The sequence below is a fragment of the Mustela lutreola genome, chromosome 10, assembly GCF_030435805.1.
Source record: "Mustela lutreola isolate mMusLut2 chromosome 10, mMusLut2.pri, whole genome shotgun sequence".
Taxonomy (NCBI): domain Eukaryota; kingdom Metazoa; phylum Chordata; class Mammalia; order Carnivora; family Mustelidae; genus Mustela; species Mustela lutreola.
Window position 1 is genome coordinate 100,124,028 of NC_081299.1, and position 17,654 is coordinate 100,141,681.

The following is a 17,654-nucleotide window of genomic DNA, read 5'->3' on the forward strand; positions in this document are numbered from 1 at the left end:
AGCCATATCCATTATGTAGGTATCAAAACATCAAATCTACCTCTTTGTAGGAAATCCTAAAGATGTCTTTTTTTTTTTTTTTTAAGATTTTATATATTTATTTGACAGTGAGAGACACAGTTGAGAGAGGGAACACAAGCAAGGGGAGTGGGAGAGGGAGAAGCAGGCTTCCCGTCGAGCAGGGAGCCCGATGCTGGGCTCCATCCCAGGATTCTGGGACCATGACCTGAGCCGAAGACAGATACTTAACCAGTGAGCCACCCAGGCGCCCCCTAAAGATGTCTTTTAGAAAAAAGTCCTGCAAGACATTCTTGCACTGAAGTTAAATAATGTGTTGCTTTTAGTTATCACACCCATGCTGTACCTTCATTAGGTTAGGTGCACACTTACCTCCCCTGTAATTCTCATCTTGAGGACTAGGGGCAGCTGGAGAATTCCTGCGACCGTGTCCCCCAGTGTCTTCCTGTTTCTTCTCCAGTCTTTGGAAGGAAGGAGCAAGGAGAGGCTTTTCTTGGGTGAGGAAAGCAGATAGATGGCCATGAATGAGACTGGCTGGCTGCCCAGGTGGGGCCTCTGGTGGGGTCCGGGATCTTTCTGGCCTTCAGCTTTGTGGGTCTTGAAACTGTTCAGCCATGTGCTGACAGATATCTGGCCATGAGAAGCGAGTCCTGTTAACTGGACTCCCAGACTGATGGATATACTAGAAGGTCATTATATTCATTTTGCTGTAGAGATGGGTCTTTGGGATAGGTCTTTCTGAGGACTGAGCAGTTTTTTTTTCCTCAAGGACACTGAATTAGTTTCCAAGTGTGAAATTTCGAGAAAAACGAAAGACATCATGAATAGTAGCATTGGAGGGTTCTTCTATCCAGCTTTATAGACAGGCCTCAGAGATGGTCCACGCCCCTTCGTAGAGGCCTTTTCTCTGATTATTTTGATTATCGCTTCCCTTCCTAATTAGCACTTACCAATACTTTCTGGCTTTCTGGCCCCCTCATTCCAGACTTAGTAAAGAGCCCACCTTTCCCCAAGTGGCCCTGATAGGGCACATAGCTGAGGGTTCAGTTTTCCTTGACCAGTTTCTTTTCGGCCTGTACATTCTACTCTCACTCGCTGTTTGTAAGCATTTCCCAGGCCTCGGGGCACAGGCAGCTCATGCCAGCTTCTGCCCTCCTTGGATCATGTTGCTTTAACTGGTATTAGATTCTGGAGCCTGGTACCCTAACAGGAATTTTACCCCTATTGCTGAGCACCATTCACCTTGGCTTATCATTCCTTCAACTCTGTCGCCTCCCTGCTATGGGTCCAGTTGTCATCCCTTTTTAGAGATGAGGAAACTGAGGCTCAGAGGAGTGAAGTAACTTGCTCAGGGGTGGCAGAAATCCATCCCCCAGACACAGCTCCGGAAAGAGAGTTAGGGAGTGTTCTCCACTCAGTTCTAGACTGGCTGGAGTGGGGGTGAGGGTGGGAGGGTGGTCTTTAGTGCCTCTTCTTTTTTCTTTTTTTATCCCCCCACCCCTTTGCTTTTTCCCTTTTTTTTCTTATTTTCCGGGTCAGAAAGTCAGTTGGGATTACGCACGAATTAAAATGGGAGAGCGTTCCCGCGTGAGCATTAGAACAGGGCAAGGGCACCACGCCACACAACCCCCCGCGGAGAACCCCCCCCCCCCAGAAGAGGCGGGGATCAGCGGGGGAGGGGGCACGGCGCGGCACGCTGACGGCTGTGCTTCCTCCCGCAGTGCTGGCCGATGCCCTGCACGTGGCCGCCGCCCCGTCGCCCGCCTCGGACCTGAGCCTGCGCCTAGGTGAGCCGTTCGAGCTGCGCTGCGCGGCCTCCACGGCGTCGCCGCTGCACACGCACCTGGCGCTGCTGTGGGAGCTGCAGCGTGGCGCGGCCCGGCGGAGCGTGCTGGCCCTGACCCACGAGGGCCGCTTCCACCCGGGGCCCGGCTACGAGCAGCGCTACCGCGCCGGCGACGTGCGTCTGGACACCGTGGGCAGCGACGGCTACCGCTTGTCGGTGGCCCGCGCCCTGGCCTCGGACCAGGGCTCCTACCGGTGCGTGGTCAGCGAGTGGATCGGAGAGCAGGGCAGCTGGCAAGAGATTCAAGAGAAAGCCGTGGAAGTGGCCACTGTGCTGATCCAGCCCACAGGTGAGCTTCTGGAACGTGTCTGGCTTACACATAGGACCAGGCGGGAGCCCGGTCCTCTGCTGACAGGGTTGTTGGAGCTGGCCGCGTGAGGCCTCCCGTCGAGGGCCTGGGGGAGTGGGGTGGTGGTGAGTTTGAGGAAGGTGTGTGTATGCGTTTTGTGCCGGGTGCCTACGGCTTTGCTTTACAGCGGCTTCTCCTCTGGATTCCTACTCCTGGGACGTTGCAGGTTGCATAAAATACTAAGTCAGTTGTTGACACCAAGATTAAGTCCCTTCAGGTGCCAGAATGAGGTCTGACCTGGTGTTCGTGAGACTTTGGGGCCGAGCTGCCCCCACTCTGCTCTCTTTATTTTGTTTTGGTTTTATCTTATTTGGGTATTTCCCGAATTTCTGGCTTGGCTCTTTTGCACAACTGTTGGAGTGCATCTGGCTCACCACCCGACGTCTGGTGTACTGTAGATCCTCTAGCTGTGCGGTCCCAGCTAGGTGAGACTTCTCTAGGCCTGGGCCTCTTCTCGGGCTGTGTATGACACATTCCCCAGGAGTGTGCCTCCAGCCCTGGGGTCTCCCTGTGAGAAGTTCTCTGTCCTCTCACTTGGAACCAGCCTTTGTTTTTGAAAAAAACACATAACGTACTTTCCTACTCCTCCTAGAAAGTAAGAAAATACAAGATACATTTAAAAAAAACCATCAAAAGTAAGCTATTACTGATTCAGTGTCCAACAAGTATTGGTAAGGAAACTACTGGGTAATCAGCTCTGTCTGGGCCCTGGGGTCAGAGGTGCTTGGGAAACGTTCCCGGGCCCCGTAGAGCCTTGGGCTTTAGCAGAAACAGTATAAAGAGACTATCTCAGGATGAGGTCATTGCTGTAGATGGATGGCTGTCCTAGGTTTTCTGGGAGGCTAACATCTTCAGATCTGTTGCTGCCGCCTCCTGCTTTGTAAACTGGGAGGACCTTGGGCAGACTCATTTTCTGAGTGTCAATGTGAATGTGTGGCCACTCTGTTGCTTGGATGGGACGGAAAGCAGGAGACAGTCCTCATGGGGAGTATTTTCCCCCTGTAGGCAGCATGGTCCTGGGCACTTTACTCTGCATTTGTATCACTGCACAGGAGTTGGGTTTGGTAAAAAGCAGGACTAAGGTTCCTGAGCGACTATGGCCATCAGTGAGGTGGGAGGTGCTCTTGCGGAGGAAAGGAGCTACCCATCTTGTTCAGTCTTGCAGTGGCTGCAGAAATCACTTTCTTTCTTTTCTTTACTCTTTCTTTCTTTCTTTTTTAAAGGTTTTATTTATTTGACAGAGAGAGATCACAAGCAGGCAGAGAGGCAGGTGGGGGCGGGGGTGGGGGAGCAAGCTCCCCGCTGAGCAGAGAGCCCAATGTGGGGCTCGATCCCAGGACCCTGAGATCATGACCTGAGCCAAAGGCAGAAGCTTAACCCACTGAGCCACCCAGGTGCCCCCAGGTGCTCACTTTCTAAGTGGACTCAGGTCACCTTCCTTTAAGGATGTGATCTGTCCTAAGATCTGTCCTAAGATGACAATCTGTCCTATTCAGTTTGCATCACACAACTGTTCCCTGGGGACAGAATGATTAAGAGGTTCAGATTTGCAACAAGTTATATTTTTCTGCGTAATTTTAATTGTAAAGGTATTTTTTATTTCAGACAAGCCACAAAACCCATAATATCGAGTGTAAGAGTCGGAAACTGAACCTCTTAGGCATGTAATAACATCTGGCTCTCTCCTGAGCCTGGGCTTCATAACCATTTTGTTGCCATGGACCTCTTTGACAGCTTTGAAGCCCGCAGAACCCTTCTCGGACTTAACATGTTTTAATTCATTAAAAATGTACATAAGATGACAAAGGAAAGTGATTCTATTGAAATAGTTACTGAAGTATTTTAAGACAAATTTGTTACATAGTAATATTATGCTTTATTAATGCATTAAATAATACAGACTGGCAGACTTAACAAACCACTGTAATTCCCAAGTAGCAATGAGTGCACATGATATTTGAAGATAACTGCAATTACTTGCAATGAGATTTGAAAATATCCCTGACTTCTATGGGGCCGAAGTCCCAGGGACAGATAATACTATAGTGATTTGTTGCTTACTTTCATCATGAGAGGAGATGCTGTGTTTCAGGTAGAGATTAGTAAAAACAAAGATTAGATTTTTTTTTTTTTCACCCAAGTCACAGACTTCCTAGATTATCTTCTTGGACCCCAGGTTAAGAACCACCACCCTGGATTGCTGGCCTCTCTCTTTTTGTCAACACCTGCACTAACCAAAGCTAGCTTCTTAAATACTCTTACTGTCTTGTTATGATGAACAGCCCAGAGCTACTTAAACTTGGGGCTGTGTGGTGGATATAGCAGTAACCCGCTCCCCTCATATTAGGAGTGGTCTGCTTCATGCAGATCTTGGTGTCTAATTTATGGCTTCAGTTTGACCCAACCAGAGAAAGCTTCCCCACTATAGGCTTTGTCCAGGGTCTCCCCTTGTATTACGAGTCCTTAGAAATTATTCTTTTTTTTTTCCCCCTTGCACCTGCTCTATCCTCTCTCCCAGCTGTGAATTGCCCCCTAGTCCAGAACATATGGGAGCAATGGTTAGTGCTGCGGCAAGCTTTTTAGCAATTTGCAGAGAGACGATTATAGAGTGAACTATTCAGTTGAAGAGACATTTCTGCCGATACTCCTCAAGCTAAGAATCCATTTTCTCCATACATGCAGTCCACAGCTGTGTCTTTACCCCTTCTTCACTCAACCTGCTTCCCTCCTGAGCCTTCTTTTACCTCTAGCTGGCACACAGGGACTCCAGCAGGATTCCAGAGTCTCTGATCACAAGCAGTACTCATGGGGCGGTTTGAACCCCAGGGCAGGCTCAGAGCAGCAGTTTCCATACTGACTACTCTCACAAGAGGCCCTCAAGTTCCTTTTGGGCCCTTTTAAGGGGTGGAGGAGGAGGAAGAATTTGGAGGGTGGGTATAGGTGAGAAATCAGACTTTTAAATTATCTTTTATAATACTGTTCCCATCTGATTTTCTGTCTTCGTCAAGGTGGATCTTGACCTTGGCCTGAAATGCGTGTTGGAGATGTTGTCGGGCTTTGGAAATACTCCTATGAAAGCAACTTGCTCCAAAGGGCATGGGCTTTGGGGTTGGGCCTTTTCTGAGCCAGGCACCAGCCTTTGTTGCTGAGCCAGTCTTGGAAGACCAGGGCTGTGCTTCTACTCGAATCCCCTGGGAGGTGTTAGCTATTCCTCATCTAAGCAGTGGTTCCCAGAGCATTACCACGAATTGAATGTTTTTCTACTCTGATTACAGATGTTCAACTTCTTTAAAAAAAAAACAACAAACACTCGAATAAAGTAAAATGTTTCCATGTAAAAAGCTTTGACAGGGGAATGCTGAAACCAGATCTGCCTTGAGACTGTAACACCAAATACTTCAATGCTTCCTCTAAATATAGTCTACTTTTAATTATCCACACTCTTGCAAGAAGGCAGGGGCATGGATAACCCGAAAGTCATTGTGGTTTGGTTTTAGAATATCTGCTTGATGTTTGGCTTTAAGGTGGGTATGTCTAATGGAATAAATGATGCTTCGCATTTATCCCATTACGTTGCACTTTGAAGGCTTGACTCATGAAGCATATTGTCTGGTTTCATCCTCCTGGTCCTTCTGTTTAGGATTTTCTCCTCTTTACCCAGAAGATGGTTTCACCCTCACCTCCTGCAGTCCAGCCTTCAACCCCCAACCCCTGCAACCCCCATGCCAGTCAGCACTGAGCTGTCCTTTCTCCTTAAAATCACCCAAGGCTTAACTGTACACATGGAGAAAAAATATAATGCTAGTTTGTGATGTTCTGACTTCTTCTCAAACAAATGTTAACAGTTCTGAGCTGAGTCCCTGGAGGCAGAGAGCCTATGTTTGAATCCCCGCTCTGCCATGTATTACCTGTGTGACCTTGGGCAAGTTACTTAACTTCTCTGTGCTTCAGTTTCCTTATCAGTAACATGAAGATAATAATCGTACTTAACTCCTAGGGTTGTTTTGAAGGTTAACATTTCCAAGGCACTCTAGAGCAGTGCCTGGCATTTAGTAAGTGTATGTAAGCATTTGCTGCTGTTAGTATTTCCATGGAATGAAAAGAAATGTGTTATAATTTCCTTAATTTATTCAGTAAATATTTCTCAAGCACTTAGAATTGCACAAAGCCTTCTAACTCTAATGCCATAAATAAGAACATAGAAGGAGATGATCTAAAGGAGGGGAGGGGCAAACCTAACCCAGATGCTCTAGATGTATTTTTTTTTTTCTTCAAGTTCTGCGAGCGGCCGTGGCCAGGAGTGTGTCTGTGGCCGAGGGAAAGGAACTGGATCTGACCTGCAACATCACAACAGACCGAGCAGATGATGTCCGACCCGAGGTCACGTGGTACTTCAGCAGGTCCCCCGACAGCATCTTGCCCGGCTCGCCCGTGTTGGCACGGCTGGACCGGGATTCCCTGGTGCACAGCTCTCCCCACATTGCTTTGAGCCATGCGGATGCACGCTCCTACCATTTACTGGTCCGAGATGTTAGCAAAGAAAACTCCGGCTACTATTTCTGCCACGTGGCACTCTGGGCACCCGGACACAACAGGAGCTGGCACAAGGTGGCAGAGGCCAGGTCTGCCCCGGCCAGCGTGGATGTGACCTGGCTAGGTGAGTGGCTGGGAAGATGGCTCTTAGCCTCTGGGGCTTTCCTCCCTCCTCTGGGCACTGCGCCTTTTTGCATCATCTTGGCCTTTACATCAGGACAAGCATGCTTCAGCCTGGAGAGATCCCAAGCTTGGGGGGCGGGGGGTGGGGAGCAAAGCAGGCTGAAATAGAATCTGGCAGGCAAGGGAAATGTTTAGATAATGTGGACTCAGTTGTCTCAATGCCCTCATTTGAGAGGATATAGTTTCCTTTTGTTGTCAAGATTTGCAGGGTCGGCCCTGCTGAATGGTTCTTTGAAATGGATCTTTGTTGGAGTGAGAACACTTCCATTCTTCCTTTCCTTTTCCTAGACTCTGAGGTGCTCTCTGGCAGGAGCTGGTGCTTTCCTAGAGCCCAGAACAGAAAAGAGAATTCCTTCAGTAAACAGAATGTGGTGTTTTTGGTGGTTTGTTGTTGTTTTTTCCTTTCTTTTTTTTTTTTTTTTCCTGAGGGTCCTGGAATCCCAAAATGATTTTATATGCAGATACCAGTTAAATGGAAAAGTCTTCCTGCCACCCCAGGCTGTCGTGGTGGGCTCCTTCAGTCATCCGCGAGTCCCCAGTTGGGGGAGCAGAGCGGCTCTCAAGCTGTTGGCTCCTGCGGCCCTCACTTTAGAACAACTCGGTCTAGATGTGAAACTATCGTGCCTTTCTTTTATTCTCATCTTCCCTGGCCCTTATTTTCCTAAGTGCTTGCCCTTCACGCCCAACTTTCTAATTTCTGTTACTGTCTTTTTTTTTTTTTTTAAGGATTTTATTTATTTATTTGACAGAGAGAGATCACAAGTAGGCAGAGAGGCAGGCAGAGAGAGAGAGGAGGAAACAGGCTCCCTGCTGAGCAGAGAGCCTGATGTGGGGCTCGATCCCAGGACCCTGAGATCATGACCTGAGCCGAAGGCAGAGGCTTAACCCACTGAGCCACCCAGGCGCCCATAATTTCTGTTATTGTCTTATAATGACTTGCTGGTAAGCTTAAGCAGGATAGGGGTGAGTGGAGAATGGGGTGCTTCACCTCCCACGCCATTACAAAGGTGGAGACTCCTCTGTTTTGAGCTTGACCTGTTCTGAGCCCCGATGTGGGTATTTGGCAACGCTCTGACATTAGTAGGTAACCCAGACCTTTAAAGGCCAGGAAATCATTTCCTCCATCATCTGGTGCTGAGTGTCCTCCCACCATGACCCCCGCCCCCGTCTCTCAGGTCACTCTTCCTCATGCCTGCATCATAAACTCCTGGGTTAGTGGCCCTTTCGCTGTCTGTTTCTTCCTAATGAGCCTTTATTTGGCAGAGAGGGGGAGTTGGCAAGTGTGGGGACAGGGGGCAGGGAGAAGAGGAGGAAAAAGAGAGTGAGCAGAAGGTATGGCCTATTCCGAGTGAGCCCAGGCAGGGTGTTAATCATCCCTGGTAGCAAAGTGATTTTTTGCTATCTGCACAGTAAAGGGAGCAGGATTTATCTGGTGAGCTTTTATTCCTGCCGTCTGAACCCTGTGCGAGAGTCTCACTATGGAGTACTGAACTGGAACAATGCTGGCCCAGCTAGAACTCTCCTTAGCAACCTTCAAAATAAAACAGATGTTGTCAGCACCGAAAGAAGATTTTTCATCTCTGGAGCTGAATTTGTCTCTCGGCTCTGATGCTCGGTGCATTGTGTGTTGCCGTCAAATCCCAGCGCCGGCTCCCGGTACCCCCTCCCCGCCCTCAGCCCCCAACGTAGAATCACAGCTCCCGTGGATGTTTTTTTTTTTTTTTTTTTTAGAAAGCGCTGCCTGCACTCCAGGGTGAGGGCCTCTTTGAAGTGCTGGTGCACTGATCCCGGCGTCGCCCGGGGGAGACGCAGGGACTGTCAGAAAGCGGAAGGGTTGCTCCGGGAGGGAATGGGGCTCTTTTCAACGGAAAGAATTTGTTGGTGGCTCTGTTCTTCAGAGAGTGAGAAGACATAAAGGGACTAAATTGTGGGGAAAGGCTCCATTATGATCCTGAGGACCCAGTTGCTGGTTTTCCTGTGGAGTGCCATCACCCCTGTCGCGAAAGTCCGCAGCGGGTTTTACCTTGGCCGCTGGAAGGGGCGCAGAACCCATACCTTGCACGGCTGTTTTGCACGTGATGAGCCCTCGGTAAACGTTGGCTGAATGGGTAGATAAACCTGGATAGTGTGCAAGTGTGTGCATAGGAAGATGAGAACTGCAGAGAAAGCAATCACATTCAACTTACAGACTGTGCAGAGATGTTTGCACCTGGGTAAGCCTCCTGGGCGTGGAAGCGGTAGAGAAACCGACCGCGTTTTTCTTTCTTCCTCTTAAATTTCCTCCTCCTTCCCTGCGCCTCACACTGTTACAGCTGCTCAGACACTTGTTCAGGAGGTGAGTCGGGCATGAGTCCAGCAACTGACCTTTCTCCAGGACCTCGGGTCTGAATTCTGTGCCAAGATAGGTGGGCCTGGCCTGATGCCACATGATTGTCTCCAGATACACGTGGATGTGGGTACATTACCGCCTGCGTCTTGGGGCCTGTTGGAGGTGACTGAGAAGTTTCTGAAAGAGACAGGAAGTCAGATGACCGGCCAAGGACTCTGCTTATTTGGTCATCTTACCTGATGTGATTATGGGATGTTGGCACAAAAGAGTTCTGGAGGAAGTTGGTTTCCTGTGCAGGTGTTATCCAGAACTTTCAGTTTTGCTGCTTGATAGATTAAAAATCATAATTACTGCTTATCAAACATTTGCTGTACACTGGCCCCTGGACTAAGGGCTGCACACACGTTAAATACCTGATCCCCACAATAACCTTATGAGTGAGGTACTGCCCCTATTCCCATCTGAAAACCACTGATTTTTATTTTGCTTATGATTTTGACAGTCAGGATTTAGGGAAGGACTCAACAGGGTTCCTCTCTCAGGCACACAGGGACGGCTGGGGATCCTCTTCCGGATGGCATTCTCATGATGCATGATGCATGATGCCATGTCCACCGCCCTCTCCCCTTCTCCACATGGCATGTCATTCGGGCCCTTTCCACATGGTTTGGACTTCTCCCAGCATGCTGTGCTCGGAACAGTCACACTTCTTAGGTGGTGACTGGCTTCCAAGAGGCAGGAAGTGGAAGTGCCCAGCCAGCTGAAAGCTGTCCCGGGGTCTGGCACAGTGTTATTTGGCTGTTTTCTACAGGTCTGAGCCATCACGGTGTCTGCCCAAGTTCAGGGACGCAGAGGGAGACCCCATCCCATCTCTTAATGAGAGAGTGGCAAGGTCACACAGCAAAAGGGCATGAGGGATTGGAAACAGAACTGCAGATGTCTTTGGAAAATAGAATATACCAAATGGTGAATGCTTGTTTCTTTTATTTCATAAGAAATGTTTATAGTGACTTAGAAAATGATGCCCCAAAGTCAAGCCTGTCCCAAGTGTTGTCCTCTTGTGTGGAAACATTTTGGCTTTGGGAATCAGCTTTATTCCTGAAATGCTAGAGCATAGAGTCCTCAAAGCCCCAGAGGAGGCTTTCTTGTCCTTATTTGCTTGGGGTTGGTGCAGAGAACAGATGAGGGAGCCGAAGCTAATTGGGGTCTTCTCATACGTTCCATCGTGTTAACCAGACAGAGATCAGGGCAGCGACACGCACGGGTCCAGCGAGTCCAAGAGCACTTGCAGCAGCTGGGATGATGGTGTCGGTTTTGTAGAGGGTAAGAAAAAGCTTCTTTTACTAGGATTTATGTCCTACTTTTGCAGGAGGAAAAAAAAATTCAGTTGGCTTGCAAAATGAAGCTCGATTTAAAGTAAGAGACATAAAAATAAAATCAAGATCAAAGGGGATAAAACCAAATCAAAGAGGAGATATCGCAAGGTGGCTGGGGTGCGTTTAGTTAGCCCCAACTGGAGCGCTGAATTTGCCTCGGAAGTTCTGAAGAGTTGGGGCAAAGAGAAACGTGGTTGCGCGGTTCACCTCTGATGAAGGAAACCGGGAGAGCCAAACTTTGTGTTGGCACCGAATTTATCATGCGCTTTTTTAATTTAAGGGCATTGGGTAACATAATGGACAGTGCTTTCAACTGTTCTTTTATGAAAGGCTCTGAGTGATTGTTTAAATGGACGTTTCTCATATCCACTCTCTATAAAAGCTGAGGGCGTAAATCTTGAGTGTGTGAAGGAGTTTCTGTAAGAAGCTGAGTTACCATGGAGGACAAACGTTGCATTGTGTCGATCCAATTTAGTCTAGGGCTAAAACTAGAGAATCTAAGGAGGCAGGGCTACCTAATCTGCATAGTAGGCCATCTCTCTCTGCAATCAGATGTCTCAAATGAGTCTTTGGCACGAGTTGGATACTAATCAGTTTATGGTTGAGCTCTCTGCCCAAAGTACCAGGCTTCTGTGGTGTTAATTGGAGGGCGTTCCAGGGTTTCAGCTACAGGAGCAGGAGGAGGCAGAGCTGAGTTGGGCTTTTTAGTCTTAAGAACCTGATTTGCATTCTTCCCCACTAGAGGACTGTCCCCTCTTCCAGCAGTGTACCAGTGAGGAAGGTAATTATTTTTCTTTAAAAGGAGCTGCTAATCTGCTCAGTACTTGGTAGAGACTTCAGAGTCCTGTGCCATCCATAGGAGATAAGGTTCAGATCTGCAGAACCTTACCGGCAGCTCTTATCAACTCTCTGTCCGCAGTTATCTCAGAAGGCAGAGTAGCAGTGGGCAAGTCCTGGGGTCCTGGCCTACTGCTTTCTGGGCGTGTTAGCTTGGGTGTGTTGCTTTGGTTTCCTTGGATCCATGGGAGAATGCATATGAAGTGCTTAGCACAGTGCCTGGCACCCGAGGTCTCTGTACTTTCGCAGGATGGTGATAATGACATTGGCGTTTGGGGGAAGTCAGGGTCAGTATGTAGCATATCCTTCTGCACCCAGGTTCTTACCTAACTAAGACATGCAAGTCTGTCTCAAGGCATGGAGGGACTAGGGGTGTGTGTTCTGGAAGCAGCTGCTCCCAAGGAGAAGGGGCTGGGTTGACCACACCCAGCCCCGTTTCTGCCCCTGCTCCCAGACCTGGGAATTCACTCCTCCTCCTTTGGGAGCACTGAGTGAGGATGAAGAGAGAACTGCACTAGGGTTGTCCGAATGATACTGCTGTTTCCTCTGAAATGGTGAATGCTGAAAACAACCTCATCAGAAAGGCTCAACTCAGGTGGGGAAAAGTGTCTCCCCCAAACAACAGGCTTTTATAGCCTTGTCTGTTTAAGCTGGAGAGAACACTTAATTGTTCTACAAATGATGAGAGTAGCAACTCTGACAGCAAGTCCACTTGCTCAGCTATGGAGCGTACCCGCCTGGTTCAAGAGAGTAGAACCGGGATCAGCAGAGACAAGGGCCCGCCCTCTCCTGGTTTCCTCTAAGTTGGGCATGCAGCCTGCTCCTCTGATGAGCTCTCCCAAGTTAACGAAGCTTCAAAGCGGGTGTTAGAACAGGGCCCTGTTGTACACAGTTCAGGATTAGTGCCTCGGCTGTGATTACCACTCTCGCCTTCTGGGATGGAGTCGGCTTTGAGAAAGCGTTAATAACTGGGTGTGTAAGGGGGTTGTGCAGTTTGGTGCTGGTGGAACCCACGCCATCATTCTGCTCACATGCGCTGTGCAAGATGCTAGGCTTCCGACCTGACACCTCTGGGTTTTGGGTTTTGTTTTGCTTTGTTGTTTTTTTTTTTTCCCCCCATTTAAGAAATGTACATGAAAATCATACCTGTGTCATAAGGTTGGTTTTGTTGTTGTTGTTTTGTTTGTTTTTAAGATTTTATTTATTTGTCAGAGAGAGAATGAGCACAAGCAGGGGAGCAGCAGGTAGAGGGAGAAGCAGGCTGCCTACTGAGCAGGCCCCCTACGGATGCGGGACTCCGTCCCAGGACACTGGGATCGTGACCTGAGCCAAATCCAGACGCTTAACTGACTGAGCCACCCAGGTGCCTCTGTCAAATGGTGGTTAAGTGAGAAGCAAGGAAAGTGTACAGCACGGCCCCTGGCATGTAGGAAGCCCCCAAGTCAATGCCAGCTGCTGTAACTGTCATTGTCAAACAGGGATGATGCTAATACCATCCTTGTGGAATTATTGTGAGAGAAGAAGGAGGCAATCTATGTGAAAATCTCCAGTGCAGGTCTCTGCACACAGTAGTCACAAAGTATCTGCTTTACTGAATTAGCCAAGGATTCTGACAGCTTTTCACTGTTTTTGAAAGATTTAACATGGGAATGTGATGACCCGTATTAGAAAAACCAAGTCTTTCTTTGGGCAGGGTGTGGGGAGAGGGCTGTAGTGTTGGAGGCTGTAGCTTCAGGAGGTGGCATATATATAAGCAGACAGCATCCTGGAGCCAGATTAGGGAGTAGACCCTTATTTCTAAGAGTAGAAATGATGATGTCATGGTTAGACTGGTCTCAGTATTCTGTGAAAGGGCTTGCAATGTGGGTGAGTTGTTTGTGTTTTGGTTTTTTGTTTTGTTTTGTTTTTTACTTTTTGGAATATAAATTTAAAAAAAAAAAAACTAACACAGAAGTAGAAAGAAGCACCAGCTTCAATCATTACCAGTGTTCTGTGAATCTTATTTCATCTCTCCTCCCTCCTGCAGACACACACAAACATGTGCGCGCGCGCGCGCGCACACACACACACACACACACACACACCATATTTTCTTTTTTCTTCTTCTGGAAGAATTTAAAGCATATCCCAGACACATGTCATTTGGACATTAAGTACTTTAGTATGCATCCTTAACTGATAAGCATTTTTTGAATCTAACCACCATTGCATTCTTAGCTGATTTCTTGATGAGATCAAGCAGGATATAGCGGTAATCAGTAGTGATGAAATGCTTATGCCAAAAATGAGCATTTTTATGCAAAATATTAAATTTACTCCAATTCAGCAAGCGTGTTAATGTCTTTTACGTATAAGGCATTGCAGGCATAGCACATACAGATGACTTAAGTAGGGGGTCACTGACCCCAGGAAGAGTCCTATAGAAGGTCCACAAGACATATATACAATAATCATCAAAGTTCAAGACAGCATTCAGATAAAATCCTTAGAGAGCAGGAAGCCAGGTGGGTGGTAGGGTGAAGATTTGTTGAGCACACAGTAGAGATAATGACAGGTAAATTCGAAGCAGGCATTCTCCGTTAAGTAGGAAACACTATATCCTATAGAGACGTCCGTGCCTGATGGAGTTCAAGGAACAGGCAGTTTCCAAACAGAATCTTTAAAATTGTAAAACAACAATAAGGGAAAATGTCTACACGTGCAGTAAAACAAAAACCAAAGAAGAACCCCCCTGTACTCCTGCCATTGGGACATAGTGGAGCCACAGCTTCTCCAGAAGTACAAGACCAAAGTCGACCTGGAAGGCTGGTGGGTGGTCCAGATGACCTTCGAACATCCTTTAAATCCCTGGAACCTATGCGTTATGAGTTCCCAAGCCAAGAACCCACTGATTTTTGTTTGCCTTTGCATTAAGGCAAACAAACAAACAAAAATCCTCCCTTTGGGGGGCCTGGGATTCAGTCTATACTGACTGAACAGAAAATAAGACATCAGTCAGCGAAGGGCTTCTCCTCTCCTGCCAAGCTATGGTTCCTGTCACTAGAGGCGCATACACCATGACCCTGCTGCGCTCACCTTTCTCTGTATTTGGAACCATAGGGTTTAAACGGACTCACTTGGAGGAAGAGAGGCTGGAGTAGAATGGGAGAGTCTGTTCAGTCTTCTGTTCAGCAACGAACTGGGTGGGTGTCCCAGGTGCTGAGGCAGAAGGAACAGCGGGAAGGGAGGCAGAAAACCAGGAACCATAGGGGTGGTGAGGGAATGGTGAGAGCTGTGGGCTCAGTGGGGCGTAGAGTATGTGTCAGAAGGCAGGAGGCGGTGAGGCTGGGCAGATGAGTTAGACTCACACTGAGGAGCACTTTGTGGGCCAGACTGGGGAGCGTGTTCTTACTCAGGAGGTGGGAAGAAAAGCCACGGGAGGTTTATTGTGCAGGTGACCTGATAACTGTGTCTGCCTAGATTTGTGTTGGGCGGTTATCATCGTCTTGGCTGAAGGCAAAGAGAGCCCAGATGAGGATGGTGTTCATGAAGTCCCCACTTCTGTTCACTGATTATTTATAAATCATCTCCTGTGCACAAGTCTCGGAATGGGAGCCATGTGAGAGCTAGGGACCCTCAGAGTGGAGAGTTGGGGATGGCACACATTTCTAGCAGAAGTGACCACCAGAGTGAGTGCTGGGTGTGGCAGCAGGAAGAGTGGCTGAGGAGTTAGGAGGAGGAGTTGGCCATGTCTGTTTGGAGTGGGAGTCAGCTGTGTGCGTGTGTATGGATGTGTGCTTGTGTGTATGTGTATGTGTATGTGCGTGTGAGTGTGAACCAGTGTGCCTGTGTAGGAAGGAATATATGCTTGTGTGCGCATGCATGCATGTATGAGTGTGTGAATGTGTGCTCGCGTGTATACGTGCACATGTGTGCATGCATGCATGAATGAGTGAATTGCGCACGTGTGCATGCATGTACGAGTGTGAATGTGTGCACGTGTGTATATGCACACATGCATGTGTGCATGCATGCATGTGCTCGTGTGTATACCTGCACATGTGTGTGCATACATGTGTGGGTGTGTGCACATGTTTGTATACCTGCACACATGTGTGTGCATGTACATGTGCATTGGCATAGGCAGGTGGGGAGCGAGGGGATTAGGGTACAGTTGTTCTGGTGATGCCAAGGAAGCATGAAACCGAGATGCCTAGAAGCCCACTCTGTGCCTGTGTTAGGGTCTGAGCCTAAGGAAGAACCAAGCGGAGCATCTGGGTTCTGGTCCAGGGAGTGCACTCTGGGTGTTTCCAGGCCAGGGTATAGGAGGAGAGGGTATATAGAGAGCTGCTCAGGTGGATGGTGCGGGAGCTGGTTTGCCCACCTCCTCCGTGTGTCCCATGGTCTGACCACTGAGGTCACCGCTTCTCTATCATCTTTTTTGCTAACTTGGACAGCCTTAATTTTCAAACTGCCACTTCAGAGGATTATGCTCAGGGGAAGGAAGTAAACCCTGAAGGACCGAGGGATTTCTTCCTAAGAGCTGGTGACCGATGAGACAGAAGGGAAATCTCGTAGGTTGCCTCCTGGCCGTTTGGATGGTGCTGGTCGTCCAGGCTGAGAGGATGGCCTCTGGGGCGTGGTCTTCCTGGGTCCAATCCCTGGTGGCAGACCACAGCCCTGTCACTGCCAGTCATGGCACTCTGTGTTGCTCCAGGTCATGAGCCAGTCAGTGGTGGGAGAAAATAAGGAATTCAGAAGACAGGGAGCTTGGCCCATCTCTGAGGTGCAGCTATGTTTGAAAGGTGATAGGAGGTGCATGGCACCGGGTTCAGATTTGCCACTTTTGAGCTGTATGAGCATGTGACTGACTCTCCCAAGCTTCGGATGGTGAACAGCAGTTCACAGATACCTATGCATGTGTGTATATATGTGTGTGAATATACACATACGGAAATGTACCAGGCACTAGTTTAAGCACTTTCATGTGTAAGTACTTTTTTTTGAGTAATCTCTACACCCAGCATGGGGCTCAAACTTATAGCCCCAAGATGAAGAGGCACATAGTCTCCTGACTGAGCCAGCTGGGCACCCCTGTATGTTTTGACTCCTAATCCTCACAGCCGCATTGTGAGCTGGTTACTGTTACTCCCTCTGTTTTTACAAGTGACGCACCAGAGAGGTGAGGGAATGTGCCTGAGTACACAGCAAGTGGTCGGCTGAGCCGGATCCCAGCAGTCTGGCTCCAGGTCCCTGGCTCTTCACCATTGTTCTTCACGGCTTCGGGTTGTCATTCAGGGTAACGGGAGCACGGGAAGGGTCTCCGTATGATGCTCCACACAGGAGGTGGGCTCCGTGAGTGGCAGTGGGAGCCGCTGCTGTGTCCTGAGCGCCTGGGATGGTGTGGCATCCCCGGCCAGCCCTGATGGAGGGGTGCCGTTGTGCTCCGTGCACAGCCAGCCCGCAGGGCTGTCCCTGCCACGTGGGAGGAACCTGGGTGTCCTGCCTGCCCTTGGGTTGCTCTCCAGGAGAGAAGGGTCTAAAGCCTGAGATGCGGGGTCATGGGGAGCACCTTGTCTTCTGCACGTGATGGCGTCAAGGCATTTCGGTGGTATTTATCCCGTAGACGGTGTCACCTCAGAAGCAGTGTGGGGTGCTAACCCTCTGGCCAGGAGGCAGGACACCCCTGAGCTGTACAGCCTTGGCACGCTCACCTGCTGGGGAAGAAGGCAGGGGAACATTCCAGCAGTGCGTATTGTCCCTGTACAGTGTCCACCTCATGACTCTGCAGGCTCCTGGTGGCAGCTGGGGCCCGCTGATTTGACTATCATGTATGCCGTGGGGACCACACTCGGGGCACTAAATGCTCGTGAGGACAACATTTGAAGGAGGTGGGATTTTGAGTTCTCTCCATTTCCTGGCCACTGAATCATTCTTAGAGAAGTCATGATGTTACACATTTTATTAGAACCGTAAATCACAAAAGAACCGTTCCTTGACCTCAGCAGTTTGTAATCCAAATGAGTCATAAATAAAAGCAATGTTAAATAAAACAAAACTGGTTGAGGGGTTGGGAATAAAGATAGAGGTGGCAGATGGAAAGTTCTGTTCAGGGAGAAATCATGTTCTAGTAGGCCATGTGCCGTAAGAGAAAAATGTAGCTTTCCCTAAAAGCCAGGCAGCACACACTGACCGAGTGCCTAC

The 17,654-nt window shown here is 48.7% G+C and overlaps 1 protein-coding gene across 1 annotated transcript in view; it reads left to right on the forward strand.

Moving 5' to 3' along the window:
• PTGFRN (prostaglandin F2 receptor inhibitor) overlaps window positions 1–17,654 on the forward strand; it is an 80,060-nt gene that overhangs the window by 41,028 nt on the left and 21,378 nt on the right. Inside the window, exons 3-4 of the mRNA XM_059135909.1 lie at window positions 1,740–2,153; window positions 6,490–6,870. Coding sequence (XP_058991892.1) covers window positions 1,740–2,153; window positions 6,490–6,870 — 795 coding nt within the window. The remainder of the gene's footprint in view (window positions 1–1,739; window positions 2,154–6,489; window positions 6,871–17,654) is intronic.